The sequence below is a fragment of the Alternaria metachromatica genome, assembly GCF_023757995.1.
Source record: "Alternaria metachromatica strain BMP 0045 chromosome Unknown scaffold_3, whole genome shotgun sequence".
NCBI lineage: Eukaryota > Fungi > Ascomycota > Dothideomycetes > Pleosporales > Pleosporaceae > Alternaria > Alternaria metachromatica.
Genome location: NW_026055494.1, coordinates 1,043,103 through 1,070,133, shown reverse-complemented (window position 1 = coordinate 1,070,133; position 27,031 = coordinate 1,043,103). Strand labels below are relative to the sequence as shown.

At 52.3% G+C, this 27,031-nt stretch overlaps 13 protein-coding genes across 13 annotated transcripts; 5 read left to right on the top strand and 8 right to left on the bottom strand.

Moving 5' to 3' along the window:
• Window positions 1-539: 539 nt before the first annotated feature.
• On the top strand, window positions 540-2,056 carry J4E83_002016 (uncharacterized protein; the record flags this gene model as incomplete). The annotated part of the gene is made up of 2 exons (XM_049328968.1): window positions 540-841; window positions 898-2,056. The coding sequence occupies 2 exons, from the start codon at window positions 540-542 to the stop codon at window positions 2,054-2,056; spliced, it is 1,461 nt and encodes a 486-aa protein (XP_049191940.1).
• A 248-nt stretch (window positions 2,057-2,304) lies between these two features.
• On the bottom strand, window positions 2,305-4,410 carry J4E83_002015 (uncharacterized protein; the record flags this gene model as incomplete). The annotated part of the gene is made up of 1 exon (XM_049328967.1): window positions 2,305-4,410. One exon carries the CDS (start codon window positions 4,408-4,410, stop codon window positions 2,305-2,307), a length of 2,106 nt encoding a protein of 701 aa, XP_049191939.1.
• A 654-nt stretch (window positions 4,411-5,064) lies between these two features.
• On the top strand, window positions 5,065-7,347 carry J4E83_002014 (uncharacterized protein; the record flags this gene model as incomplete). The annotated part of the gene is made up of 1 exon (XM_049328966.1): window positions 5,065-7,347. One exon carries the CDS (start codon window positions 5,065-5,067, stop codon window positions 7,345-7,347), a length of 2,283 nt encoding a protein of 760 aa, XP_049191938.1.
• A 1,122-nt stretch (window positions 7,348-8,469) lies between these two features.
• On the bottom strand, window positions 8,470-9,264 carry J4E83_002013 (uncharacterized protein; the record flags this gene model as incomplete). The annotated part of the gene is made up of 1 exon (XM_049328965.1): window positions 8,470-9,264. The coding sequence occupies one exon, from the start codon at window positions 9,262-9,264 to the stop codon at window positions 8,470-8,472; it is 795 nt and encodes a 264-aa protein (XP_049191937.1).
• Window positions 9,265-10,134: 870 nt separating this feature from the next.
• On the top strand, window positions 10,135-11,193 carry J4E83_002012 (uncharacterized protein; the record flags this gene model as incomplete). Its single annotated transcript, XM_049328964.1, has 1 exon — window positions 10,135-11,193. One exon carries the CDS (start codon window positions 10,135-10,137, stop codon window positions 11,191-11,193), a length of 1,059 nt encoding a protein of 352 aa, XP_049191936.1.
• Window positions 11,194-11,991: 798 nt separating this feature from the next.
• Window positions 11,992-12,315, bottom strand: J4E83_002011 (uncharacterized protein; the record flags this gene model as incomplete). The annotated part of the gene is made up of 2 exons (XM_049328963.1): window positions 11,992-12,111; window positions 12,166-12,315. 2 exons carry the CDS (start codon window positions 12,313-12,315, stop codon window positions 11,992-11,994), a joined length of 270 nt encoding a protein of 89 aa, XP_049191935.1.
• Window positions 12,316-12,575: 260 nt separating this feature from the next.
• J4E83_002010 (uncharacterized protein) lies at window positions 12,576-13,793 on the bottom strand (the record flags this gene model as incomplete). Its single annotated transcript, XM_049328962.1, has 5 exons — window positions 12,576-12,679; window positions 12,766-13,179; window positions 13,278-13,288; window positions 13,337-13,617; window positions 13,698-13,793. The coding sequence occupies 5 exons, from the start codon at window positions 13,791-13,793 to the stop codon at window positions 12,576-12,578; spliced, it is 906 nt and encodes a 301-aa protein (XP_049191934.1).
• Window positions 13,794-14,235: 442 nt separating this feature from the next.
• On the bottom strand, window positions 14,236-14,817 carry J4E83_002009 (uncharacterized protein; the record flags this gene model as incomplete). The annotated part of the gene is made up of 1 exon (XM_049328961.1): window positions 14,236-14,817. One exon carries the CDS (start codon window positions 14,815-14,817, stop codon window positions 14,236-14,238), a length of 582 nt encoding a protein of 193 aa, XP_049191933.1.
• Window positions 14,818-15,232: 415 nt separating this feature from the next.
• Window positions 15,233-16,800, top strand: BNA51 (Kynureninase 1; the record flags this gene model as incomplete). The annotated part of the gene is made up of 2 exons (XM_049328960.1): window positions 15,233-15,757; window positions 15,808-16,800. The coding sequence occupies 2 exons, from the start codon at window positions 15,233-15,235 to the stop codon at window positions 16,798-16,800; spliced, it is 1,518 nt and encodes a 505-aa protein (XP_049191932.1).
• Window positions 16,801-17,046: 246 nt separating this feature from the next.
• J4E83_002007 (uncharacterized protein) lies at window positions 17,047-21,617 on the bottom strand (the record flags this gene model as incomplete). Its single annotated transcript, XM_049328959.1, has 4 exons — window positions 17,047-18,187; window positions 18,242-21,099; window positions 21,152-21,255; window positions 21,308-21,617. The coding sequence occupies 4 exons, from the start codon at window positions 21,615-21,617 to the stop codon at window positions 17,047-17,049; spliced, it is 4,413 nt and encodes a 1,470-aa protein (XP_049191931.1).
• A 240-nt stretch (window positions 21,618-21,857) lies between these two features.
• On the top strand, window positions 21,858-22,497 carry J4E83_002006 (uncharacterized protein; the record flags this gene model as incomplete). Its single annotated transcript, XM_049328958.1, has 2 exons — window positions 21,858-21,902; window positions 21,949-22,497. The coding sequence occupies 2 exons, from the start codon at window positions 21,858-21,860 to the stop codon at window positions 22,495-22,497; spliced, it is 594 nt and encodes a 197-aa protein (XP_049191930.1).
• A 322-nt stretch (window positions 22,498-22,819) lies between these two features.
• On the bottom strand, window positions 22,820-23,836 carry J4E83_002005 (uncharacterized protein; the record flags this gene model as incomplete). Its single annotated transcript, XM_049328957.1, has 2 exons — window positions 22,820-23,272; window positions 23,327-23,836. The coding sequence occupies 2 exons, from the start codon at window positions 23,834-23,836 to the stop codon at window positions 22,820-22,822; spliced, it is 963 nt and encodes a 320-aa protein (XP_049191929.1).
• A 410-nt stretch (window positions 23,837-24,246) lies between these two features.
• On the bottom strand, window positions 24,247-26,510 carry J4E83_002004 (uncharacterized protein; the record flags this gene model as incomplete). The annotated part of the gene is made up of 2 exons (XM_049328956.1): window positions 24,247-25,893; window positions 25,944-26,510. 2 exons carry the CDS (start codon window positions 26,508-26,510, stop codon window positions 24,247-24,249), a joined length of 2,214 nt encoding a protein of 737 aa, XP_049191928.1.
• Between the last annotated feature and the right edge of the window lie 521 nt (window positions 26,511-27,031).

Here is a 27,031-nt window from a genome sequence, read left to right as displayed (position 1 = left end):
AGCCTCGCTCAAAACTGTTCTCGGCTCCTCAATTATGGATCTTTGCCAAACTTGGTCGAAATAGGAAGGATCCCGTCATCGATTCTCAGTACCTCGATTCTTCTGCATCTCATCTGCTTTACTTCTACATTCTTATTTCTGTACCACGCTTCGCGCCGCTACTGTTTGTACCGTCATTCCTTGTTGGATAGCTTATTTGAAGTACATTATGTGTGTGACGTAAGTCGAATTATGTCAACGGTCGACTTAAAAGATGGCGGGGGCCGAGATATGGTACCAGCCACCGACGAAAGTGCAGTGCAGACAGCAGCCTCATCACCAACGGGTCGTCCACCACGAAAAGGAATAGAGCGGAATACAGGCATAATAGAGCAGGAAGAAGAGAAGCAGTCAATATGGAGAAGAATTTACACAATCTTGACGTGGACGCCGCCGAACTGTCGCTGGGATCCGGATAAACCACCGCAATTCTCTATGAGCAGTACGTCTTTATGCGAAATTTCATGTCATAGTTCGGTTTGAACAAAGCCAACCTCACGATGCAGCTCCTCAGAGCTCTCCTCGATGAACACCATGCAGGATTCCAGCTGATTACCATCATCCCAGTGAACGTTCTATTCGCCTTTGCCGCGGGCTTTACAGTCGCAAACCTTTACTACAACCACCCCATCCTCAATCTACTAGCTGCAGACTTCGGCGTGCGCTATGAGCAAGTCGCACAGATTCCTACTGTGATGCAAGCTGGCTATGCCGCTGGACTACTCTTTCTGTGCCCGTTGGGGGACTTGTTACCTCGACGGCCGTTCGTATGTGGCTTGGTAGGGTTCACTGCGACATTGTGGTATGTCACGTCGAAATCCGAGGCATGCTGAAAGGAGATTACTGACGATAGGACAGGCTAGGACTATGTCTGACGTCCGACCTCGGAACTTTCACAGCCATATCCTTCATCGTAGCGGTGACAACAGTAACCCCACAACTCATGCTCCCACTTGTGGGGGATCTAGCTCCTCCGTCACGTCGCGCAGCAGCCCTGTCCATCGTTGTCTCCGGCCTCATGCTCGGCGTGCTCGTTGCCCGCGTCCTTTCCGGAACGATATCGAACTTTGTTACCTGGCGCGCAGTATACTGGATGGCATTTGCCCTCCAGTACATCATTTTCGTTCTCCTCTGGCTCTTCATGCCAGATTACCCAGCGACCAACCCCGGCATGAATTACTTTCGAATCCTACTCGACATTGTCAAGATGCTGTTCCGCCACCCCGTCCTCGTCCAAGCATGTCTAGCAGGTCTCTTCTGCTCAGCGCCTTTTACATCGTTCTGGACAACGCTGACGTTCCTCCTCGCCGGCGATCCCTACAACTATTCTTCCCTGACAATCGGTCTTTTCGGTTTGATAGGAATAGCGGGCATGCTCATCTCCCCCATCTACGCACGTACAGTTACCGACCGCTTCGTACCACATTTCTCCGTGCTTTTTGGCCTCACATGCTCTCTCATTGGTATATGTCTCGGCACCTATACTGGAACCTTTACGGTCGCAGGTCCCGTCCTTCAAGCCCTATTGATGGATCTCGGCAACCAGACTGCGCAGATCGCGAATCGTTCTAGCATCTACTCAGTCGAGCCTAAGCGGCGCAACGGAGTGAACACTGCTTTCATGGTTGCTACGTTTTGCGGTCAACTCATCGGTACGGCGGCCGGGAACCATATTTATGCTGCTGCGGGTTGGATTGGGAGCGGGAGTGCTAGCGTAGGTTTTATCTCCGCAGCGCTTCTTGTCATCATTGCTAGGGGTCCATGGGAAGAGAGGTGGGTTGGGTGGAGGGGTGGCTGGAGCATGATCAAGAAGGACAAGGATAGTGCTGATGGCAAGACGGCGGATAAAGAAATGCATGGGAGAAATGTGGCGAAAGATGAAGAAGTGGGCGTTGATGCTAATGAGAAGGTATTAGCGGAAGTTGCTGCAGAAGAGGGGCACGAGAGTCCGTTGAGAGACGGCGATGGCAGTGAGAAGTGTATTGAAGAAGGTGGGGTTAGAGAGTCAAAAGCATGAGTTTTGGTAGAGGATTTGAGTTTATGCATAATGATAGTATAGCCTCAACGGCGTATCACAGAACGCTACATGCATAGAGTAATCCATGTTCTGCGATTCATGTATTATGTACTGATAAACCCGAGCAAGTAGTGCCCGAGTATCTCCTCATTACTAGCCTTTGCCCTCGTCCCCTACGCTAATGCAATTTACCAAGGGACCGGCTGGATATCGCATTCGCTCTCATGTTGACCACGTGCGGTCTCAGACTACGCAGGTTTCGGTGCGTTTGACGCATTCATGAATGCGTTAATGTGCTCCTCGGAGGGCATCTTCTCCAGAGGGGTAAGCCAGCTCTTGGCCTTGTCGAAGCTAGACACCGCCTTGACGAGCTTGATGAAGACCTGCGTGTTGGTCTTGTCAACACGACCCTTGAACTTGACAATGAGATTCTGAATGTTCATGCCTTGGGGTGGCAACGATTCGTAAATCTCCTTGGCAGATGGTAGGGAAGGCCGTGATGAGGCTGCAGAAGGACTACCTGCGCGGCTGCCACTGGCTGTAGGACTGCCTGCACGGCTAGCACCAGGAGTGCCGCTCGGAGAAGCGCCAATCATGATGCGGTTTTTGTCCTTCTTATCCTTCTTCCGCTTCTTGCCGGCGTCAGTCATCTCGCTGTCGCTACCAGACCCTGCGCCCTTGAGATTAGCAAGGGACGACTTCCGGGATCCATCAGCCAGCTTGTCATGCTTCTTCTTGTGCTTCTTGCGCGAGGACTCGTTGCCGCTAGCTTCTGAGAGGTTGGGTGAGCCTGGCCTCTTCTTGCTCTTGCTCTCGCCAGACTTGTGGTTCCCCGAGGGGGTATTGGTGCCCTTGGTAGATGCACCAGAGGGGACGTTACCAGCTTCCGGTGCCTTGCCATTCTGCTCGGCTGCCTTCTTCTCTGCCTCTTCCTTGGCCTGTTGACGCTCCGTCTCGGAGTCGGTGTCGGACTCACTTTCGGTGATGTACGGGTTCTCTGGATCGCTGTCGAGGTAGTCATATTGTTTTTCGCGTTTGACTAGGGCTTTTCGGGTGCCCTTTTCCTGGATCCTCCTCTCCTCAGCCTCCTTCCGCTCTTGTTCTTCCTTGATCGCAATGGCAAGTTCATCGGGGCGATCCCATAGAGCAGCCTGCAGTTGGTCTCGCTTGAGCTTTTCTGCGGCTTCTTTGACGTCCTGCTCTTCACCTTCAAAGAGACCATTCAGACCCTCTTCGTCGTCGGCAAAGTCTTCCTCAAGGTTAAAGTCGATGTCGTCCGCGTCAGCTTCGCGCTTAACAAATCCGGTTGCGTCGTCGTCGGGGCGCTCGCGCTTGATCCTGCCTTCGTCGTCTGCACCGCCGCCGACACGGGTACGGACTCCACTCCACATCTTCGCATTGTTCTCTGCGTTGACACGCTGCTTCTGACGCTCTTCGAGTTCGGCGAAAAATTTGGGTCCGCCGCCTCTCTCAACTTTGGCCAGAATCTTATCGAGATCATCGCCGCCAGTCTTGACCTTGCCCTTGACGTTGAACCGATACCAGCGCTCCATAGGGGCCATCTGAATTGCTGTACTGGGGTCGCCGGGGCGGGTGGTCGACAGCATGACATGTGTTTCTGACAGCTCCGACTCGTAGGTGCCGACCCACGTCTGTTTGTTCTCGAAGTCCTCTAAATGCCATGGCAGCGTCTCCTCGTATCGCAGAAGTTGTCGCTTCTTTGCCTCTGGAGTATCATCGGGCCGGTACTTCTGCTCCGTCTTCTTGTGGAAGGCAGGTGGCTTCTTCATGCCAGTAGGGGCGATCTTGGCTTGGTTCTCCTCGCGAACCTTGCGACGCTCCTCCTTCTGCAGCTCGATGCGCTCCCGCTCCTTCATTTCTTCCATGTCCTCCTTCGTGTCTTCCTCTTCGTACGTGGAGCCCATACCGCTTGGAGGCGCGCGGGGATCTCGGCGGTGGAGCTTGATGGGCGTCTTGAACTGGTTGTCGTCGGTGATGTCGACGTGCGTCTTGCTCTGCAGACGCATGACATGGTGTCGCAGCTCTTTCAAGTCCTTGCGGCTTACGATAAGTGGGAAGCTGCTGGCGCCTTGAGCAATGAACTCATGTCGCAACGCGTCTTTGGACTGCGTGCCATCGCTTGCGGGCCCGGCGACGGGCTTCTTGGCCTCGTTCATTTGCGACAACGAGACCATGGGCCTCGTGATGTTCTGTAGTGGGCGGCGGGGCTTGCGCAGGACATCGGCCTGCGGACGTGGGCGACGGCGACGAACAGGCGGCTGCTGGCCATTGGCGGCGACGGGCGCAGCGGGCGCGCTGGCGGGCGGCGGGTTCCCGTTCATGTTGCCGTTCATGTCGGAGGCAGCGGTGGGATGGGGGCACGAGCGAGAGGCGATGGGCAGACGATAGTGAGGGTGGGGAGACGCAGTCACCTTTGTCCCAGGGAGTTCCTTCAACTTCGGCCTGTGTCGCGCGCGAACGTCACAGCTCCACGCTAGTGTCTTAGCGCGCCAAGCCCGTTTCCAGCGAAGGCCGTCTCCGCCTTCCCAAACAGTGCCACCACTCAGCGACTGCCCGATCCAGTTCGTCATCGCTTCCACGGTTGCTGCGCCAGGAATGAGCCACCATAGGAATCGCGCACTTCCAGCAATCCCTTGCACAAGAGCCACCGTGGACGTTTAATCCAAATCCTTCCGAGGCCTGATCGCTTTGACTAGACAAGACATTCACCCATGGTTGCCTGGTGTGAATAGTCTTCCTATAAGATCCATCAACTGGGGCCTCCAATCGCTTCCTCCCATAGTAATCGCCAGAACTGCCACGCGCCACACCAACCAAAGTCATAGGAAACATCCACAACTTAAAAAGCCAGAATCACTTCCTCTGAATACGAGTTTGGCCTAATAAGATCTCTTCCCTGCCCCTCTTTCACTGCCGGACTTCGTCAAACCGGATACACACTCCACTACTTGCTTACACCGCCAACGGTTTCAAACTAATCCGACATCATGGAGCAGGAAAATGCATCACAGCCCACTGGGCTCGAGAATCAATTGCGCAATATGATCCTCGGCAACGTTAGCATGGCCGGTGGACAGTCTGGTCAAGACGCCCCGTCAGCACACCGTGGACGCGGACGAGGCCAAGGAAGAGGTCGTGGCCGAGGTCGTGGAGGTTTACACGATACCGTCAACAATTTCAACAGCAACGGTCAGAACCACACAACTCCAGGTCCTACTCCAGATCAAGCTCAAGGATGGCGCGCCCACGCCTCCGCCAACACGGCGCCAGTCCGAGGGGGTGGAAGAGGGTTTGCTTCCAACCAGCGATATCAACAACCTCCGCGAAACTTCCCAGACCAGCAAGGCCCAAATGTCTCTCAAAACGGCCCACAGGTAGACAATCGACAGTATCACTCACGGGGGCGAGGGCGGCCCCATCAACAACAAAATCTGAACGCTGATGGTACATCACGCACACAGCCCCCTAGAATCATGCAACGGCCTCATGATCATTTCGCACTGCCAGGCCAAATCCCGGTAGGTCCAGCATCGACACAGCGTCCCCGTCCACAAGGTCAATATCCTCCTCGACCACCGATGAATCAACCACGAGAGAACTCCATGGCCCAAGTCAAACACTTGGACGCAATTGCAGCAGCCGAGATTCCGAAGGTGGAGATGTCCAGATCCGAGTCGGAGGCCAAAGAAGACTTCCGAAAGCACCTGGAAACCATCATGCAAGAAGCTTTTGCCAGCGGCTACTCTGGTGATATCTCGACTATCTCCTTGGTAGGCTTTGGCAGCTTAGCTTCCGGCTTTGGTATGCCCGGCTCAGACATGGATCTGGCAGTAGTGCCAACATGGAAAGATCCAGCGAGGGCTAGTGATATTGCCATTGATCGTGGCATCCCGCGTTTGCTGGAACGGGCAGTTCTCGACGCCAAGCTGGGTGGCCGTCTACTCACAAGGACGAGAGTACCAATTCTAAAGATATGCCAGACGCCAACCGAGACCTTGTATAATGCTCTCGCCGAGGAACGCCAGAAGTGGGAAGAGCTTCCGGAAGAGGAGAAGTACCCTTCAGACAAGCCACAAGAGGCTACCCCACCGCCAAAGCCGCTGGTAGATGTTGATGGAGCAAAAGCTTCAGAGCTTACTGCGCAGTCAGACAGCCCTAACTTTGGTGACGAATTCCCTACACTAGGTGCTGCGGCAACTACCAAGAAACGGCAAAAAGCTCCTGCAAAAGTTGAGACCGCCCAGGAAACCTCCATTACGTCGGCCACCAAGTCAGAAGACAGTGTCAGCAACGGAACCGATGAAAAGGCTAAGAAAGATCAGCATCACCGCCCTGAGAAACAGTGGATGCGAGAGAAGGTAGTCGGTCCCCTCGACTTTCCAAAGACGGGCTGCGGTATTCAGTGTGACATCAACTTCGAAAACCCACTCGGTATCCATAACACTCATATGCTTCGATGCTACTCCCTAACTGACCCTCGTGTACGGCCAATGGTTCTCTTCGTTAAGTCATGGGCCAAGCGACGAAAAGTCAACAGCGCATACTCTGGCACTCTCTCTTCATACGGATGGGTACTTATGGTACTGCATTATCTGGTCAATGTCGCCCAACCACCGGTGTGTCCAAATCTCCAACTCGCCGTCCCGCTCCCGAGCGACACAGTAGCTCTAGAGCAGTTCTTCAAGAACACGACTATAGCAGGCTATCAGGTCCGCTTTTGGCGCAACGAGCTGGAGATCATCCAGGCCGCGCAAGCCGGTCGCCTTTCACAGAACACACAGTCTGTCGGTGAATTGCTACGCGGATTCTTCCAGTACTACGCTTCTCTATCCGGGTACGGCTATGGACCCAAGCCCCCGCAATTCTACTGGACCAACGAAGTCCTGTCCCTTCGGACGCCTGGCGGAATCTTGTCGAAGCAAAGCAAGGGCTGGGTGAGCGCGACGACCAAAATCACGGCGGAAAAAAAGGTCACGAATCGGTATCTGTTCGCAATTGAAGATCCATTCGAGACCGATCACAATGTCGCAAGGACCGTCACTCACCGTGGTATCGTTGCTATCAGAGACGAGTTCAGGAGGGCATGGAGGATACTAAAGGCCATTGGCCAGAGCACAGAGCCCGAAGGTGGAATCTTCGACGAAGTTGTAGAGCAGCCGCCCGCCCAGTCTGAGCCAAAACCTGAAGACGCTCCAAAGGGCATCATGGAAAGTCTTGGCGTTGACGAAGAACCGAAGGACGAACAAGGCAGCCAAGCGATTGCAGTGTAAGATTAGGTGTACATCGATTCGACAGATATGATGTAGGGCTCTCGAAGAGCTGGAAAAGACTATACTATATTACCGAAGTTATGAGATAGACGATGACCGACTTTGTAATGTATCAACCTCATCTCAAACCTGAAGCCATCCGTCTAATCCTTGATCCATCACCAAGAATTCGTCAAAAGCTGTGCCAAAAAGTTCATCCGGTATGTTGTGAGAAAGCTGCGTTTGCGAGGCATCCTCAAATGCCAGCGGATTAGGGCCAGAAGTGATGTCTCCCGAGAATGAAGAGAAAGACTCTCCATGTTCTCCACCTGCCAGATTACCTTCATCGGTGTCTGTTGTCGGGTCCCTCCCCAATTTACCCAGAACAGCATTCACCGCTCTCACGGCCGTTTGCGCTTCTTTCGAGAAGCCCTGTTGCTGTTCCCACACACTTCTCGAACTCTTGAGTGCTTCCACGCTTTTCTGCGCCACTTCTTCCCCGACCAGCCCTTTCTTCATATCATCATTCAAATTGAGACACAGAACTGTTGTGGCCAGCAGGAACTCGGATTGGATCAAGGAAAGGATCTTCCATCGATCAGTATTTAGCATACGGCCTGGCTGGCACTGTTCGAATAATTCTGCTTGCAGCCGCAACATTGTCAACGCTGCGCTTATGCATGTCGAATGAGAGACCTGGTATTTGCTGTTTGTCTTTGAAAGAATGATGAACTTGCGATGGAGGGTAATCTGCGCGTGGTGATACGACATCGCTATATAGAGACGACGGGTGATGAGCTCTGCGCCGTCTAAGATAGATTGCTGCATAGGTTTCAACTGGAGTATGGGAGGCTTCTGGGCGTACGCTGTGTTAAGTAGCGTATTTAAGCGCATTGCTTCGTCGTAGTCTCGCTGCTTCGATGACGTCGTGAAGTCGCAGATCATTCCGTAGACGGAGACTATCCTGCTCTTGTATACTAGGAATTGGGACAGCGTGTGCTCGCTTTGTGGTCTAGCAGGCGGTAAGACGGTGGACGTATCGTCAAAGTCATCATCCAGGAGATTGCGCGGCTCAGCGGTGTCGCATTGAGTTTCCTTTATGATTCGCGGAAGACCGACCTCAGAAGCTGAGGCGATATCAAATTAGGTGAGGATATACCAGGTACGCCTGCACATTTCGGCCTCATAGACACTCATCTGCGGGAAATGCGAGCCATCGCGGTGGTAGCCCATCTTGAGCGCTACGCGTATTATGACGCCCGTCAATTGCCAACAGCCCTGTTGTGTGTCTTCGCCTTGAACGTATTCGCTCTGAAGGAAAGCCAGTAAGGCCTCGATGGTATGCGGTACGCCCTTCATGTAGTTACCTAGCCTAAGACATTGTATCATCTTCTCTCGTGAGAGGATGATCAGGCTGTGATATTCGGCTGCTGTTGTCTCGTCCAATGAGGCCGCACCGCCGTTCATGAATAGCGTACAATAGGCTACTGTATACATCATGCCGTATAATATAGTCAGCCACATGGTTGACGTCGAAAGCGGATCTTCCCAAAACGCTTCGTATTGTTTGATAAAGACCTTGCGGTGAATGACAAGTGAGACGGGCATGTCCGCCCATTTGAAGTATTTCGAGATCATGCTATCGACAATTATGCGGGGCGGAATTGCAGCGACGATATCCATTTTTGTAACTGGGTATGTTTGGAGAAGAAATAGGTCATTTCCAGGGAGTGTTGGCTCAGTATGTTGTGGTTCTTCAACTTGTTCCTGTACCATGTCTTTCAGGTCACTAATCTCATCCAGGATGGCTTTCCAGTGGTCACTCTCGACGTATGAAGACTGATGGTCGTTCAGGTTTATCCGTCCAGCTTCACATACGAGAGGATCCACCGCGGCGACGGTTTCTGTAGTCTCTTGGGTCGCCAGATTCCCCGGCATCCGAGCATCAGGGAGTTTTTCTTGTTTGTCAAGCAAAGACCGGACGAGCGACTCCAGCTGATCAATTCGTTCCTCGAACGCCTTTCGCGTGGCGCTCTCTATCGGTCTGTCTTTTTGTGGAGCTCGCGGAAGTTGGGGTAGAGGGAAGCTGCACCCTGCCACTTGCCCTAGTCGAATGCAGCTCCCGCAAGGCTTGTTTCGATCACATCGAAGTCTAGACATTTCCTGTTAGGTGTCTTGGTAATGAGGTAAATCACTTCCTTACTTTCTCTTCCTGCAGAAATCACAGGATAGCTGGGCCTTCTCCCGACCTCTCATTCTCTCTAGCAGTCGTTCCGAGGAAATAGGCGAGTTTGTCATCTCTCTGGTTTGCTTCAGGCGTACTTAGGAGATGATGAAGTGTTTAGGACATGCTGACCATAGGTAGTGATCTTGGTGGCAACATAAGCACGAAACGCACGGACGAACTTAGGTCGGCGGCTATATACATGGGCCGTATCTTACCAGAGCTTTTACACTAAATCGCACATTCTTCCTATTGGGGTCGTGTGCGTCAGAGTAATCGAAGTAAGCCTACGGACGGCAGGTGGCTCAAATGTGGGCCCAAACGGACGTCCGCTGGCCTCTGATTGGTGCAATGCTCCGCGTCCACGAGATTGCATTGCAAGCAGGCATCAAGTCCAGGAGTTGGTAGAAGTATAAGATGGAAAGGAATGAAGGTGTTGAGAATGCTGCAAAGAAAGATAATTCAGTCTATCTCATCATTCGATATCTCGTCAACGTATAACCACTTCTTCGAGCCGTTCCAAGGTTATCTCCAACACGATGCCTACCAATCTCGCAGCATGGATGCCAGCACCCAAACAACGTATGGAAGTCTCAGAAGCGCCATTCCCTACACCTCGACCTAACGAAATTGTCGTCAAGAATCGCGCAGTAGCGATCAATCCCGTCGATTGGGTTTTGCAAGACCAGGGCACCAGTATGGCGTTCGGTTGGATCAAATATCCTTTTGTTTTCGGCTTTGATGTCGCTGGCGAAGTGGTTCAGGTCGGCAGCAAAGTGGTACGGTTCAAATTAGGAGACCGTGTTCTAGGTCAGGCGCACAGTACAGACAAGAAGATCAACAGCGCGGCATACGGAGCATTCCAGCTGTTTCCCGTTTTTCTGGAAAGGAACACATCGTCTATTCCAAACAGCTTGTCATTCGAATCTGCTGCAGTGATACCTCTGGCTTTCACTACCGCTGCAGCAGGGCTGTTCGAGAAGGATCAGCTCGGTCTGCAATATCCTCAACTTCACCCGAAACCGACCGGAAAGACCGTCCTTGTATGGGGAGGCTCGACTAGCGTAGGCTGCAACGCTATTCAACTCGCTGTTTCCGCTGGATACGAAGTCATAACAACATCTTCGCCAAAGAACTTCGATCTCATGAGATCCCTCGGTGCTAGCAAAGTCTTCGACTACAACGACCCCTCCACAGTCGACAAGATCGTCGGGGCCATGGAAGGGAAAGAGTGCGCGGGAGCCTTGTCTATTGGAGAAAACGCAGTTTTCCATTGTCTAGACGTCCTGGGCAAATGTAAAGGCAATAAGCGCATTGCGATGGCGACATATCCAATCCCGGCTCAACCGAAGCGATTTGTCGCACTGCAGATTGTCTGGAGCTTCGCCACTTCGATGATATCCATCACCATCAAATCACAGCTGAGAGGTATCAAGACAAGTTTTGTGTACGGATCGGTGGCGCATTCCCCTGTTGGCGAAGCCGTGTACGCTGACTTCCTGCCTGAGGCACTCGCGACTGGCCGATTCAGAGCAGCTCCAGAGCCAACCATTGCTGGAGAGGGTCTAGAAGCCATCCAAGCAGCTTTGAAAATACAGAAGAAGGGTGTTTCGGCAAGGAAGGTGGTTGTAAGCCTGAAGTGATGCTGAGAGTTGGCACATCGTTTTGAAGGTTTGCTGTCCTGGTACTTTCTCGGTAGAGAAGCACGGAGTTTACTACGATTTTTCAATCAATTAGATGTTTTCTATATGTGCATTTTCTCTCGGCGAAAACAATCTGTTCACTTCTCTATCCACGTAGCTACCCTCTTCAACATACTGACCGGCCCGTCTTCACTCTGATCGGCAAGTTTCTGGCTTCCAAGCCTTTCTGCACTAAACGGGCCAGGATGATATCGGTTCCTTGCATAGTCAGAGACCGGGCATGCGGACGATTTGCTGTTGTATTTTTAGCTTACCTGGGGCTCCTATGATCGATGCAGCCACTGGCATAGGCTCTTCACGTTGAGTCACGGTCGAATGATACGTGATTTCACCGACTGCAGTAGTGTTAGTACATGTAATACACATGCTCGACGACACTTTACCTATTGCAGTGAGCTCCGGAGCGCGTAGCATAGGAGACATGTTCAACGACGAATACCCGCTGAGAATGGCGTAAGGTCTATATGTACGTAAGTGAGTAGAGTCCTTGCAGTATATCTGTTTTACTTACGGTAGCACCGCGTCGCGATAGTTGGGCCTTCCTTCTTCGATCGGAAATACCATAATGGTGATGCAGTCTTTGTTGTTTGTATCAAAGACCCTGTCTAGAAGCCACTTTCGGTATAGCTCAGAGCGTCGCCAGTAAAAGTCTCGCTCTTCTACTGTAATCTTCTTCGACACATCCCTGTCAGTCGGCGGTTAGTGTGAATCAAAGCTATGTGTTCAACAAGATATCACCTACCATTGCCAATGCATCGCTCTGTGAACAAAAGGCGGCTTTCCGTGTTTCTCCTCGTATAGCTTACGGAAATCGTGTAGATTGTGATATGAATCATGGTAGTACGGGTAACTTCCGGTCTGCCAATGATTCAGTAAAGCTATTCCTGGTATTGAGGTACGAGGAGTACGTACAAGTCGAAGATATTCCGCCAGATCGGCATTCTCGTTTCCATCTGGGCACTCTAGGCTCCATTGATCTGCTAAGGAGATGATGGTCCTTGTAGTTCCCAAAGCATACTCCAAGCCCGTGACGAAATTGTCGATAAGCGAAGACTGCGCCATATTGGAAGTGGGGAGGTAGTCTTGGGGATACAGAATTCTGAACCTCGTCTAGCCTTGCATTAGTACAGTTTAGTTGGGGAGAAGATATAGAACCATGACTGACATTCGAAGGTTGTCGAAGCATGGGAGAATTCCCGTACCATACTGATATGAAATCTGCAAACTTTGATACATCTCGACCAAAGAATACGGGCATATCGAACTTGCTAAAAGACAAGGACGTCTGTCAGTCGCTGCAAGCAGTCATTAGTCTTGCTAACTCACTTGAACTGTCCTATGACTCCGTTGGTACTTAGAATGCCGGTGGAGGGTCGGATCGAGAAGCATCCATTGTATGACGCTGGCTTCCGTCCACTTCCGTTTGCTGCATCAATGTCAGTTTACCGATAGGATGATAGCAGCAATATTTTATAGCGGCGCGAGAAGATGTAGCGACTGCGAACCACTTACTGTCCGAACCAAGTGAGAAGTCTAGCCAGTCATATGATGCTATGCCTGCAGCGCTCCCATGACTGCTTCCTGAAGGGACTTGGTAACCGTCGCCCCGAGGATTGAACGGTGCTGCGAACTCCACACACTCTAGTGGCTCCTCCCTCATGATCATTGCTTGCAGCTTGGTTTTCCCAACGATGATAGCCCCAGCGTCCAACAGACTCTGGACGCAGTCTGCGTGTTTGGACCTGGGTGGGTATAAATCTTCCCAGGCACGATTGCATAGGGTGGTCTTGTGGCCTGCGATATCAATGTTGTCCTTGACGCTTATTCTTGCACCGTCAAGAGGGCGGGTTTTGCTCGGATTGAAGTAGCATCGTGATGGTACCAGGACTCTTCCATCGAGTCCAGCCTTTGGTTCGTCAACTTTGACTAGGGTAAGCGCAGTTAGTTTTGGATGATAGAAGATATGAGAAGCGCTTATCTTCCAGTACTCTCAGACCCTGCCTTGAATGTACACATGAATGTACCGTTGAAGTCGCTGTATACTCTCCAAGGCTGCCATGTTCGCCCATGAACGTATACGTACGGGCCGGTCCGCGTAAGCCCATGGTTTTCTCCTGGAACGAAGCTCCACGTTTTGGTACCCCATGCAGCTAGTGCCTCCAAAGCATCTTCCTGAAACTCTACCTCCTCCAGCTTGGCGCCATAGAAGACAACAGTGTTGCTGAATACCGGCTGAAAGACATCGTCTTTCTGGAGCTTTTCTATTCGCAGAATTCCAAGGGTGGATTTCGATATCACCTGGCCTGGTTCGATAACACAAACAAGAACCAACGTGAGAGTATTGTGATCGAAACTAAGGAAGTTCTGTAATGTTTAGCGGGCGATTGCGGCAAGACGGAGAATGTTGTGATTACTTGACAATGCTCGATTAACACGAAATCAACGTTGTTGACACGAATCTTTATCTCTTCGTCAAGACAGATGTCGAAAGTGTCGAAATGATCAAGCTCCAGCAAAGAATGTGCCGACTGTATTGACATTGTCGTCTTGAGAGGGGCAAGGTCTCGCATAATGTAATACTACAAGAACGCACGTAAAGGACGGAGCAAGAGGACGGAGGAGAAGGGTTCGAGTAAAGGAAGTCGCGAGGTCTGTCCGATGCGTTTGGTATTCGTACCTCGTGCAAACACCACCAACGACATTGCCGCTGGACCAACAAACGCACGGGCGAAACTGCCGCACCCACAGCCTACCACGTACGCGACTGTGAATCCGACCCTTAGGAGCGACCACTTCGAATACCTGGGAAATCAGAGGCTTTTTGTTTCCACAATTCGTATGAAGGACGATCGCTGCATGCAGCACGCGCAAAAGGTGGTCAAGATAGGCTACCTATGGAAATGCAGGGTTACTCCGTGTGTATTACGAGGCCAGTTTCACGTAAAGCACCGACCTGTGTAAACTTAAATGCCTGGGTATAATTTACATCTTGATGTCAAAGCTCGTCCCGCACCCACAACTACTCGTCGCCCCCGGTATGCCGGTGATCTTGAACTGGCTCCCGATCAACTCCATGGTATAGTCCACCGTGCTTCCATTCAACAGCTCCAGACTCGACTCATCGATAACGATCTTCTCTCCCTTCTCTCCCTCAAATATGGTATCTTCCTCGGTCGCCGGGTTCTTGGATAGGTCGGTCAAGTCCATGAGGTACTGGAAGCCGTGGCAGCCGCCGCTCTCGATGCTTACGCGCAATGCGAGGTTCGGGTTGTTATCGCCCGAGGAGATCTTCTGAAGCCGATTCGATGCACGGGGTGCTATCGAGATCAGCATGGGGTTGCCGGAGTCGTCGGTGCGTGGGTTTTGGATCGCTTGGGCGGGCTTTGCCGTGGAGGCGTCGGATGATGTGGCGAGGGCTCGTCGTGGTATGTGTTGTGGTTGTGAGAATGCTAAACCTTGTACTGGGATAAGTCTTGAAGTCCCTCGTGGAGATGATGGCGCAAGAAAGTCGAGGAATAGCGATGGCGAAGTGGCGTGCGGTGCTGCTCTGCTGTACGCTCGCATTGATTGAGCTGCGGCGGCGATAGGTTGGGCCGGCCGCCGTGTCGTTGTTTGTCTTGCTATCCGCAGGCACGACGCGCACATAGTTGAAGGGGAGGCCATTATCGCGATACCGAGGATGTGGAGGGCGCTGTCGCGATGAAGGTTCGCGAGTCTGAGGTCATAGCTAGGAATGTCACAACCGACGGGATCCAATCAGACGCGCCCTCACACTCGGGGTTCTAGACCGCTGAGGCAGGCACAAACCCCACCTTGTGCCGCCGCCACCATCCATCGTACGAGCACCAGACTGTTCCAGCCTTACCCGCTCAAGCTATCTACTTATCGTCCCTGAAGCCTCAATGATAGTGCTACATCACCTCTGCACAAGCTTTGTCTTGTCCGAATCCTGGTAGCTCTTCCTTCATCACCAGCTACAATGCCCAAACACCACAACCCTTATTTCGCTATTCCACAGGCGGAACTGTGCAGCGACGAGTTTGCAAAAAACGAAGATAAGAAAGATGACCTGAGCAAGTTGAGGGACGAATTCGTGATTCCGACAAAGGGCGACCTAAGGAACAGGAAGTTCGGGTTTCAGCAGAACGGAAAACCTGCGAACACGCGCGAAGACGACGGTGAAGAGTCCATATACTTCTGCGGCAACTCCTTGGGACTGCAGCCTCGGAGGACCAAGGAATATGTGAATCGCTATCTTGATACTTGGGCATCTAAGGGCGTATTTGGTCACTTTACCGATTACGAAGGAGGCCTGCCGCCATGGCTACACATTGATGATGCGATAAAACAACAAACCGCGAAAATAGTCGGTGCACTGTCTACCGAAGTCGTCGTAATGGAGACATTGACTGCAAACCTGCATTTGCTCATGGCAAGTTTCTATCGACCGACCAAGGACAGATACAAGATCATCATCGAGGGCAAGGCGTTTCCCAGCGATCATGTAGGTTGATGCCGACATGCTATCAGCGCTTGGTAATTAACGACTTGTAGTACGCGGCTCTTTCTCAGATTGCCCACCACAACCTCGACCCGTCTGCGCTTGTTACCATCGACCCGCCCTCGGCCTCCTCACCCTACCTCTCCAACGAACACATCCTCTCCGTCATATCACACCACGCGCCTACAACCGCACTAGTGTTGTTACCTGGTATTCAGTTCTACTCGGGCCAGTTCTTCGATATAGAACTCATAACGCGTCACTGCCGATCACTGGGTATTACAGTGGGCTGGGATCTAGCGCATGCAGCTGGAAACGTCCCGCTGAAGCTACACGACTGGAACGTAGACTTCGCAGCGTGGTGCAACTACAAATATATGAACGGTGGTCCAGGAGTCATCGGTGGACTCTTCGTACATGAGAGACATGGAAAGGTGGAGCAAGTATCTGCAGCTCGAACAGACGGCACAAACGGCGTAGCCAGTAACGGTACAGAACTCGCCTATCGACCACGGCTGAGCGGCTGGTGGGGAAGCGATAAGAGCAGTCGATTTCGAATGGAGAACAAATTCGTTCCCATTGCTGGTGCAAGCGGGTTTCAACTCAGCAACCCTAGCGCGCTGGATATGACTTCCGTCATGGCATCGACAGACGTCTTTGCGTTGACAAACATGGACGCGCTACGTCAACGCAGCCTTAAACTGACCGCATACCTCGAGGCGCGGCTCCTGAAGTACGATGGAGGAGAGCCACCATACAAGATAATCACACCCGCAAACCCGGCTGAACGAGGCGCGCAGCTCAGTGTACTTCTTAACCCGGGGTTATTGGATCAAGTCCAACACTACATCGAAGAGCGTGGCGTCGTCGTTGATGAAAGAAAGCCTGACGTTCTGCGCGTTGCGCCTGCCCCACTATACAACTCGTTCCACGACATTCATCGATTCATTACTGTCTTCCACGAAGCTTGTCGCGAGGCCCTGAAGGGCGCTGGGCAGAAGGGTGCGCATAACAACGAAGTACCCCAAGGCATTGCCACTGTATGATCAGTACCTTTCAGTGCGTTGGTTCAAGCGACATCTGATCGTGAACGAAAAGCGATGTAATTTATAATACAAGTAATACATATACCCAAGCAATACAGCATTTTCCAGATATCATGTTCAAAAGCTACATTCAAGAACGTCAACACTATATGCAAAACACCGTCATGATCCAGAACCAGATGAACCCCACGGCGCGCCCGGACGATCATGCATCGCCTATGCTGCGCCTTTGCGAAACCAAACCGCCTATGCCTTAAGCGCAAAAGAAAACAGGCTATCCATCTGCACCCACTGCCTTCCATTCCTCTCCAACCACCGCTCCACCACACCTTTCAGCGTGCCAAATCTCTCTCTGTTGACTTCCGCCAGTACCTTGATCTTCTCCTTCCTCTCCATGTCTTCCGTCTTGACACCACCATCCATTGTACCAACACGGTCGACGTCGAACAAGGATTGGTAGTATAACAGCTGGTTCCAGACGTCGCGCTCCTTGATCTCGTAGGTCATTTTGCCCAAGCAATCTCGAGCGAGTCCCTTTGGACCAAGACACCGGTGTCCATAGACGGATATACTTCGCGTCCGATTTGAGCACTGGGGATCGTCGCATACAACGTGACCTGCGTAGTAGGAAGCGAGAACTTGGCGGATGGAGGATTCGAGCTGAGCCACTACACTGATGTTCTGTAGTATCTTCCCACAGCCTTCAGCAGGACATTGTATACCACTGTGCGAGATGGTCTGCAACGATACCGACGTTGGTGATGTCGAAGAGAGGCCTTGGAATGGGAATACTGTCGTACATCCTCGGCAGCGGAGCCAAAGCGGCGAACATGATTGGAAGCGCACAGAGTCTGGGATCTGTGACTCCAGAGGGTGGATTTCGGTGTCTTGTTGTGCGCCTCCTGAAACGGTACTCACACGGTATTTGGATGTGTCAAGGCCAAGACACGCTGCGAGGAGAGTGATGTTTGTTCCGCTGATGGGCGCGCAGAGACGCTCCACTGGTGGCAGAATTTGCTTGTGGAGGTAGTAGTCAATGTCGGGCTTCAGCTCACTGTCGGCTTTCAAAACTTCGTCAACGGGATATGCGTTCTTTGCTGCGCTCTCGGCCGAGCCAGATGATTCACCTGTGATGATGAAGCTCATGACATCTTTGGCCTTGACGTGTTTACCCTTGGCTTGAAGGCGAAGTGCGACTTGGACAGAGGGCATCGAGTTACCGTTGGGGTACTCCTTGGGGTTCTTTCCGAGCTGCGTGTAGATGGTGTACTTGCGAGCTGGAACGGCGTACTCGCGCATCTGTTTGCTCAGCTCGCGAAGGTGGTTGTGGATCTTCTCAACGACTACTTCAGGATCTTCACCACTAAGTAGGAAGTTGAGCAATTCCCTATAGCATTGTTAGTACGCCGTTATATATACCTCCGTAGGCTGGAGAACTTACGTTGATGTCTCCTTGGACAGAGCACAGTACTCCCTGCGCCTCATGTCGAGACCTTTGACTTCGAGTTTCTCGATATACTTGCCATCGACAGGGACCATGTTAATGGCAGCATATTTCTTCTTCGCATGCAGCAGGATACGGCGGAAGACGTTGTCGATGTCGATCTCCAAAAGCTTGTAGCTGTCGTTGACCTCTTTCTTGAACTCGTTGCCCAGCTTCAGCGCATCCTGAATGTTATCGACGTTTGTGTTGATCATGACGGAATCAGTGTCACCATAGATGACGCGCAATGCCTTCTCCTCGGCCATGTCCTTGGTTTTGCGGAGAATCTCACGACCCTTGTATGTCGTGAGCATAGCGAGTGGTCGAGCGTAGAATCGAGACTTGGTGTATCCCAAACATCCGTACATAGAGTTGGCAGTGAGCTTCAGAGCCATTTGCTTGATGTCCCAAGTTGCCAACTCATCTGGAGTGGCATCCTTGGCCTTCATGAGCTTCTTCACCTCGCGACGTCGTGAGACGAGTGTAGCAATAAGGCGCGGTAGGATACCTTGGTCTTGGTTTGTGGGGACTTCGGGCACCTTGTCGTCATCTTCCGAGAGATCGGATCGTTCGACGGTGGTGAAGCAAATGTTGAACTCCTGGATGATACTGGGGTAAAGGGAGTTGAAGTCCATGACCAGAATAAACTTGTCGTAGAGACCCTTCTCGGGCTCGAAGACAAGACCACCTTTAAACTTGTCCTTCTTTTTGGCATCCGCACCTTCTTCGCCCTCGGCTGCTTCTTCCTCGGCCTTTACTTTGCTCTTGCCCCACTGTTTATCCGGGCAAATGTACTTGTTCTTGTGGAACTCGTGGAGCAAAATGTACTCGTTACGTTCGGCACGAGTTCCACTCAGTGTTCGGGCCCAGGAGTTACCCGCCAAGTTGGTGAGAACCTTGGTGAGTGGAAGCATTTGCACCTTTATCGAGATCGCAGCGATGAAGTAGGCGTCGGCTTGGCAGTGCTTGATGTAGTTGAGGAGACCCTCCTTCGTCGTCGCCCAAGTCTTGAGCGCGGCCTCGTTGTCGAGCTCTTCACGTCGCTTGTTGAGCCCAAGCTGGACCATCTCCTCAAGACTCCACGATTGACACTTGGGCATCAGAGACTTTCCGAGATCATTAGCCAGGTCACACAGCAAGCGGCCAGAAGCTAGTTGCTTCTCAGCGAAGAAACTTCCGCCGCCCTTGCCCATGCTCTTGGGCCAGTCGCTTCTCTTGAGTCGCCCAATGCGGTGCCATCCCGGTGTCTTCTTTTCACGCAGACGGCTTAGCAAAACGCTGTAATCCACGTCGTCCAAGCGATGTCCGACGAGGACGTCCGGGTCGTGCCGCTGGAACATCGCCATCAGCAGGCTCAGAAGTTCCTGCTCAGTCTTCTTCATGTACATGTTGCCCTTAACCTTCTCCACTTCTTTGTCAAAGCCTACTGGGAAAGCTGCGCCGTTCGGCCGCATAATGGTGAAGCTCTTGCACTGCATCTGGTCCACGGGTGTCGTGTCGGTCAAGGAGAAGTTGTCGTAGATCATAGCACTGGCGACCAAGATCTCTTGCTTGTTGTCCTTCGCGTTGAAAGTAGTCCGTAGGGAGAGACTCATGAGTGTCATTGGGGGTGCGTCAAGATTGTCCGACGCACTGACGACTGTTATGTTGTTGGGCTTGCTGACTGCAACTTCAAGCTTACACCAAGAAGCGTTTGCAACAGAACCAAAGTCGGGAGCATCAATCTTGAGCCAGCACGGTCCCATGACGTTCTTCCAGAGCACGAACTGCTCGAAAAGGGATGTGTTGGTTCCGAAGACGTGAGAAAAGGTTTCACCCTTTAGATCAGAGGATAGTGGCATTTTGTCGTATCCATAAAGGAGCTTCAGGTAGTCGGCTTCCTTGGGTATGTCGGGCAACTCGAAGGCGTACTTCCTAGTACACGGCTTAATCTTGTGTAGATTTACGCGGTGCTTGCTCATAATAGAGTCAACCTCGTCTGATACATCGCTCAGGCCAACCTCTTCGTCGGTGGTTACCCCTCTGATGTGACGGTATTCACGGGGTAGGAAATATAGCTTTCGGAGGATGTTATCGACCTTCACAAAGCAACTGACGTAGTTGCCCGACTTCTTGTCCTTGACCTTGCCGAATAGACACAAGCTACCGTTGATTTCGGTGTAGTCAATCCAGAACATGCGTAAGCTACCATCCTCTTCCACCGCGTCCTGTGGTTGTATCTTGCCCATGCCAGTGGTCGCTGGAGCGGGGCTGCTCATAACGTTGAGCTTGCTTGTAACGTCGTTCCAGGAAGAAGCATCGACAGGTGCTGAAGAAGGTGCAACGGGCGACGAGCTGGCGGGTGTGGGATAGTCTTCTTTCTTGAGCTTTGCTATCGGTCGCCTACCCGCCATGTTGACACTGGTGATTGGCACACCAAGATGTGTCGTGGGTTGAGCAACCTCCATGAGGTCATCTTCGTCTTCTTCTTGTTTGATCGCAGGCTGTGCTCTTCGTTCTACGGCTTTGGCGACAGGTGACGATTGTAGTGGGAGGTCGCTCATAGGCTGATCATCGTCGAGTACGGGGAGGTCGTCATCGTCGACGTATGCGTTCGTTGCCGGTGGTGTATCTGGCATGTGTGCGTCTGAATCATTGCTTCGCCTTGTAGTCGGAGCCGGTCGGTTCTCCGAGATAGGAGGTGAAAGTACGCGTGTTTTTCGGCGTGCCTCTGTTTTGACGGGTCGCATTCGGTTCGTGGATAAGCGGACGGGGTTTGTGTTCATCTCGCCTAACAGGTCCTCCATGAAGTCCTTGTCGGCGGCGGTGGCAACAGGCTGGGTGCATTAGCATTGAGATTGGGTGGGGTGATGTATTACAGTATTATACCTTTGCTTTAGGTGCCTTTGCAGCGTTCTTCGCACTGAAGTACTTGCTGATGCCATTGTCGATCTTTTTTCGCTTCTCCTCGTCTTCTTCGCGTTTCCGCTTGGCTATCACGCGTTAGCTGTAAGTCGTGCGTACGCTTGATGATTGACACCATACCAGCCTTGCCCTTGGCGGGCCGCTCGTCGTCTTCTTCGCTATCCGTGGCAGCATAGTGGTATTGACCCTGTCCGTCATCCCACTCTTCTCTGCCGTCATCAACGTATCCCTCGCCCTCGTCGCCGACGACGAAGTCATCTTTATCCAGTCTTCCCCGCACAATCTTCTTGTACCCCTCTTCGTCGACCTCGTCGTACAATTGCTCCTCTTCGGCGACTTCGTATGTGGACAAACGCGTCTTGCCCGCCGCGCGGTTCGCTCGCAATTCGGCTAGTAGGGCAGCGCCAGTCTTCTTCCCTACACGCGACATGATGAATTATAACGTATAGGGTATGCGAGCAAAAGGCGAAGTGAAGAAATTGGGGTATCGGGTGCTCTCGTGGGCGTGTTTGGAGGGCTGGCGGGACGACAGGTTAAAGTGCAGGAGCGACGCGCTAGTACCGTGCACGCGACGCGACGGACAGTCAATTAAGCGCGCCAAGCCACTACCCGAATTCGTACAATCTATTACTTGCCCGCTACAATGCCCCTTCAACACCCCACCATCATCATGGCGACAGTCTCTAAAGCCCCTCTGGTCTGGATAGACTGTGAGGTAGGCTTGATCGAGATTTGTTGCAGTATTTCGTTGACCCTGTTAGATGACCGGCCTGAACACTGACAATGACACCATCATGTCTCTCGCCGCATTCGTCACTGATGCAGACCTCAACATCCTTGACGAAACTGGCTATGAAGCCGTAATACATCACGACAAGGAGCAGCTCGATCTTATGGGCGAATGGTGTACTAGCCATCACGGTCAGTCGGGTTTGACTCAAGCCTGCATCGATTCCACCACCACTGCCGAAGAAGCAGCAGAAGGGCTACTTGCCTACATCAAGAAATTCGTACCTGAACGCCGCACTGCTTTGCTTTCTGGGAGCTCTGTACACGCCGACAAGTCTTTCCTCGTCAAGCAGCCCTACAAGGTTGTCACCGACTACCTTCATTACCGGATCATGGACGTCAGCAGCATCAAGGAGGCTGCTCGTAGATGGGCACCCAAAGCTACTTTGAAGAAGATACCACGAAAGAAGATGTTGCATGAAGCACGTGCAGACATTCTGGAGAGCATTGAGGAGGCGAGGTACTATCGTGAAGCGTTCTTTCTGCCACCAGTGAGCACAAAAGAATCGCCACAAGAATGAAAGGGGTTCTAGTAATAGCTTCATAAGACATGTTATCAGAACTCTTTGTCGTAAGAAACACTCCGTCATGGATTTGAACGGCTCGTGACTGTAGACCTTTGGTTTCATTACTGCACATCACCTTGAGAACATTGAGTTGATGTACCCGTCTTCTCGCTTCAGCCAAGACAGTTTTACTTCCGTGGTCAGGGATCAGATGTAAAGTTTGCGATTTTTCATCGCAGGGTATCATGTATTTATTGTTGTTCTATCGACACACCCTCAGTGCCATCATGTGCCTGCCAAAAGCACCCTGGATGTCTGCCTCTCCACGATGATCAGCTCACTTCTTCCCAATGCTGAACCCCCTCGTCATATAATCCGCACTATTTCCTGCCGATGCCTTGTGCTCCTTCTTGTTGAACAGACTGTTCACGTTGTCATTCTGAGCCATCTTCCTCCTTTTGTTGCGCTCTTCCTGCTCTTCAAGGACTGTTCGCGTCAATGAAGCTGTGGCAGAGTTCTTGATGCCGTCATTCGCCGTTGTTGTAGATTTTGCTGCAGCCTCCTTCTTTGCCTTTTTATCTTCGTCTGACAATGTTGGTTTCGCAGTGCCGTTCTCGGCGGCAGATGCATCGCCGTGTTTCCGCTTCTTCTTGCTGCCGGGTGCTTTCTTGAGCGCATGTGTCAGGCTTTTTTCCTTCAAGGTCTTCATACGCAGGTTCAATCGTGCGATATCGGTCGCCACGGTAGGTAGGATAGGTATGATGTCGTTCTCTGCGTACGGTTCGTTACACTGGAAGTAGGTCAGTCATCGCGCCTCAGGTTCAAAAGTCCAATTGGTACGTACTGTCAAACACGCCCTCTCAGCAACTTCCTTGACGACACTTCCCGCAAATGCATGTCCGCAAGGAACAACATAGACGGCTTTGCTCCCCGGTCCTAGCCTCTCGCCTGTGATCGGGCACTTCCACTTCTCTCCCAAAGTCTTCTGCACCTCACCACCGTCTTTCTCCTCGATTTCAAATTTCACCTCCACGACATCTTTCAGCCCCTTAACTCTATCCCCGAACGTGCCCAGTTCTGAATCTTTCACACCCCCAACCTTCTTCATCTCCGCCTTCTCTGCATCCTCGTCGTCCTTCAGAAGGAACTCAATAATGGAGTCCTTGTTGTACAAAACGCCAGCTGCATCCGAGACCACAGGACGAGCGAGAGGTTTGCGCGTAAGAGGATCGGTGGACCAGGCGTATTCTTGTTGTTCGGTTTGCGCCTCCTTGATTTGAGCGGTTGTGAGCGCTTTGGCGGCTTCTTTAACGAGTTCGCTACGTTTGGGAATCGAGCCACCGTCGTTACCCATTTTGTAGGGCTTGGCTTCAAAAGTAGGTGATCGGGTGTGTGAGCGATGGTGATGAGAAGCCGAGGGCGTGCGGCGAAGCGCGGAGGTTCGAGTAGTTTTGGGACGTGCACGTGCCAGCTCGACCATACCTAGCCCTGGATGTAATGTACCTATGTAGGAGAGACCGAGACGAATTGGAGTAACTGCACATGTTTTGAAGCTTGTATCACTTCCAAAAGAATCCATTTCACGAGAAGAGAGACCGAGATCTTGAAGGAAATGATTGTCTAATGCAAGAGGGTTGCGCTGTAGTGGTTAAGAAGCAGCATCGTCTTAAAAGCTATGTGTTTCGACTAGAGGATACAATGGTACTATACAAAAAAACTGTAGAATGCTCTTGCTAAGAGGAAATACCTCATTACTGTCGGAGCCTAGAGATTGCGTAGCTCTCCCGTTTCATCAACCTTAAATGACCGGGGTCTCCTCTTTCGCTCGAATGGCTTTGCTGGCATGGCTGGCCGCGAAGGTCTCTCTAGTGGCCTTGTCCATTCCTTCTTCCACGACGGTCGTTCATCGCCTTGCTCGCTTTGCCCGTCTTCATTTTGCAGATATCCGTGTGGATCGGCCTCTTCAGGTGGCTCTCCACGCACTGCATTCGCCTGCCCACCCTTGAACATAACCCTCTGGATGAACGCGGAGAGCCTGGCTCTCTCTTTTTCAAACGGACTCTTTGACTCCTCAGCAATAAGTTTCGAAAACAGTAGCTTATCGTATACGCCCTGTATTTTCTTCAGCGCATCAATGGCGTCTTGTCTCGCTTCGCCCTTCAAGTATTGCGGGCCGCGACGCCCATAGTTCGTCTGTCCAGCACCAATGGTCAGTTGAAGACGGATGTTCTTCACGAGGGGGTCAAGTAGAGTGAGTGCATCGATAAAATCCGCGCCTGTAGCCAATGGAAATGAGACTGCAAGTCCAGCATACATGGTGACGGTCTTGGGATCTGCGTCTTCCAAGATCTTGGACATCATCTGCAAGATCTGACCTCCATTTTTGAGCGAGTTGTGGTTGTTCTTGTCGCGAACGCATGTACTCATTGCGATTCTGAATGTACCAGGCGGGGGCGTGATACCCTTGTCCATCATGTCTTGTTGCAAGAGCAGCACTGCAGCACTAGAGGCACGATTCTGACGGAGATTGCGCAGACGCATGTTGAGGTTGTTCACATCAGCAGTGATCTTGTACGTTGTTGGGTCGGTCAAGAGGTCCCAGTATTCCTGCGCGGCCTTGTTCGCCACAATCTTTTGGCATGCTTCTTGGACCAAGGAAAGCGTGTTGTTGCCCGGTCGAACGTAGATGAGAGGATTTGATACTGCACTGCCGACGCCTTGAGGCGTCAGAGCAAGGAACTCGTCACCACGCGTTGGGGCGTTATCTGGAGAGAGATGGTCGTCATCGATACGGTATTGTTTCGGTACGTTTGGTGCTCGCACGCGTGGAAGGCCAGCAGTTTGTCGCTCGACTGAGCCTAATCGAGGAACAAGTCGAGGTATGTCCATTGTCTGCTCCACTAAGGAGAGCACGTCGTCCCAGTCTCGCGGTCGACTGCCGATCAATAGCAATCTTCCCATCGCACAGACGAGCTCTTCATCAATAGCCAGATCTGCACGTCGCCATCTCCCAACGATATCTTCCCACATGCGCCGCCCCTCCATGATGCCGCGCTCTTTCCTTGCCGCCGTCTCCTCCTCGCTCTCTCCTTTGGGCGCATCTATCAGCAGATTTTGCCGTATAGCGTTGAGTATGGTGATGTATGTGATGGCATTGGCTGCTGCTGGCCCGTTCTCTGGTATCTTCCCAGCCACACCCCACAAGGCATCCATATCTCCTGCTCTTGCACACACTCTCAGCGCAGCATTCGTGTGCATGATCGATGGCTCGACTCGGGAATTCGGTGCGGAGAGCGAGTGGTAGATGGAGAGGGCTTTGCTAAGAACGCCGGATGTATGCGCATTCCACGAGAGGCCTCTGAGAAGAATCGTGTACGTGTAGGAGTCTGGGAATTGCGCGCGCTTCTTCATCTGTGGCAAGTCAGCATTACCCCTCATGTCTTCGCGCAGGCTATGCGTACATCGTTGTAGACCTTGATCGCATCATTGACCCTCTCTTTGGCCAGGTAGTGGTCAATGATGTGGTTCCAGCTGACAATGCACTGCATGGAGTGGCTCGCCATGCGCACCAACTGCAGCATCTCTTCCACTCTGTCTTTCTTCAATTCGTTCCTCACAAACGTCGCCAGCTCCAGCGGATCCTGCAAGTGACGCAGCTCTCTTTTCCTCCTGTTCCAGTCGCTATCAGACATGGACGGGTCTCGCCGGCCGAGCCTCGCTAGATTGGGTGTCTCGTCGTCTGGCTGGCGTGCCGACGACTGTCGCAGCGCTGTAGTTTCCCTCCTCTTCCGGTTCGCCGCGAAGGCCGACTTCTTGAAGTGGTCCTCTCCATCCCGGTTGAATCCCCCTGTTTCGCGCGAAACGGTCAACCCCTCACTCTCCGCGTTGGTGGCACCGTGGGAGGATAGCAGCCGTTGCTGGTTCGGGTGGAGGAGTAAATTTCCGCTACGACGGAGGCGGTGCGCATTGGTGGCCGGGACATCGAGCGCCTGTATGCATCGCCAGAGACAGGCACGGCAGTTCAGCATCAGGTCGAGAGAGCGGTTCGTTATGGACAAATGGCGTGGGATGTTCTAGTCTGGAAAAGTTGCCCACTCGGTAGCGCACCATGTCCGGGCCGAACACGCCAGCACGTGATGACCCGAGACCGGATCGCCCGAACCGAAGAGGAGCCTCATCTGTGTACTCGCGTGCTACTCAAGACGGCGTTAGCACATTAGCAGGTCTGGTATGCCGCTATGAACCGCGCCGCCTCCAGCACGTCCACTCCGCACGCGAAGAAGCAACCCAGCCTAGGTCAGACTTCCCGCGCCCCTCTAGCAGCAAACCATGCCTACCGCCAACAAGGCTGAACCTACACTACGCGCCTCCGAGCCTCTGGAGCCGAATCAACGCTATATCGCGGGAGCCAGAGCCAGCCAGGCGCACCACCATCATAGGGCTTACTTTGATCCTTCCCTTCTAACCCCAGCGACCTAGCAAGCAAGCAAACTAACACTGTCGCATAATGTCTGGCGTACGGCAGGGTCTGGTGCTAGCGCAATACCGC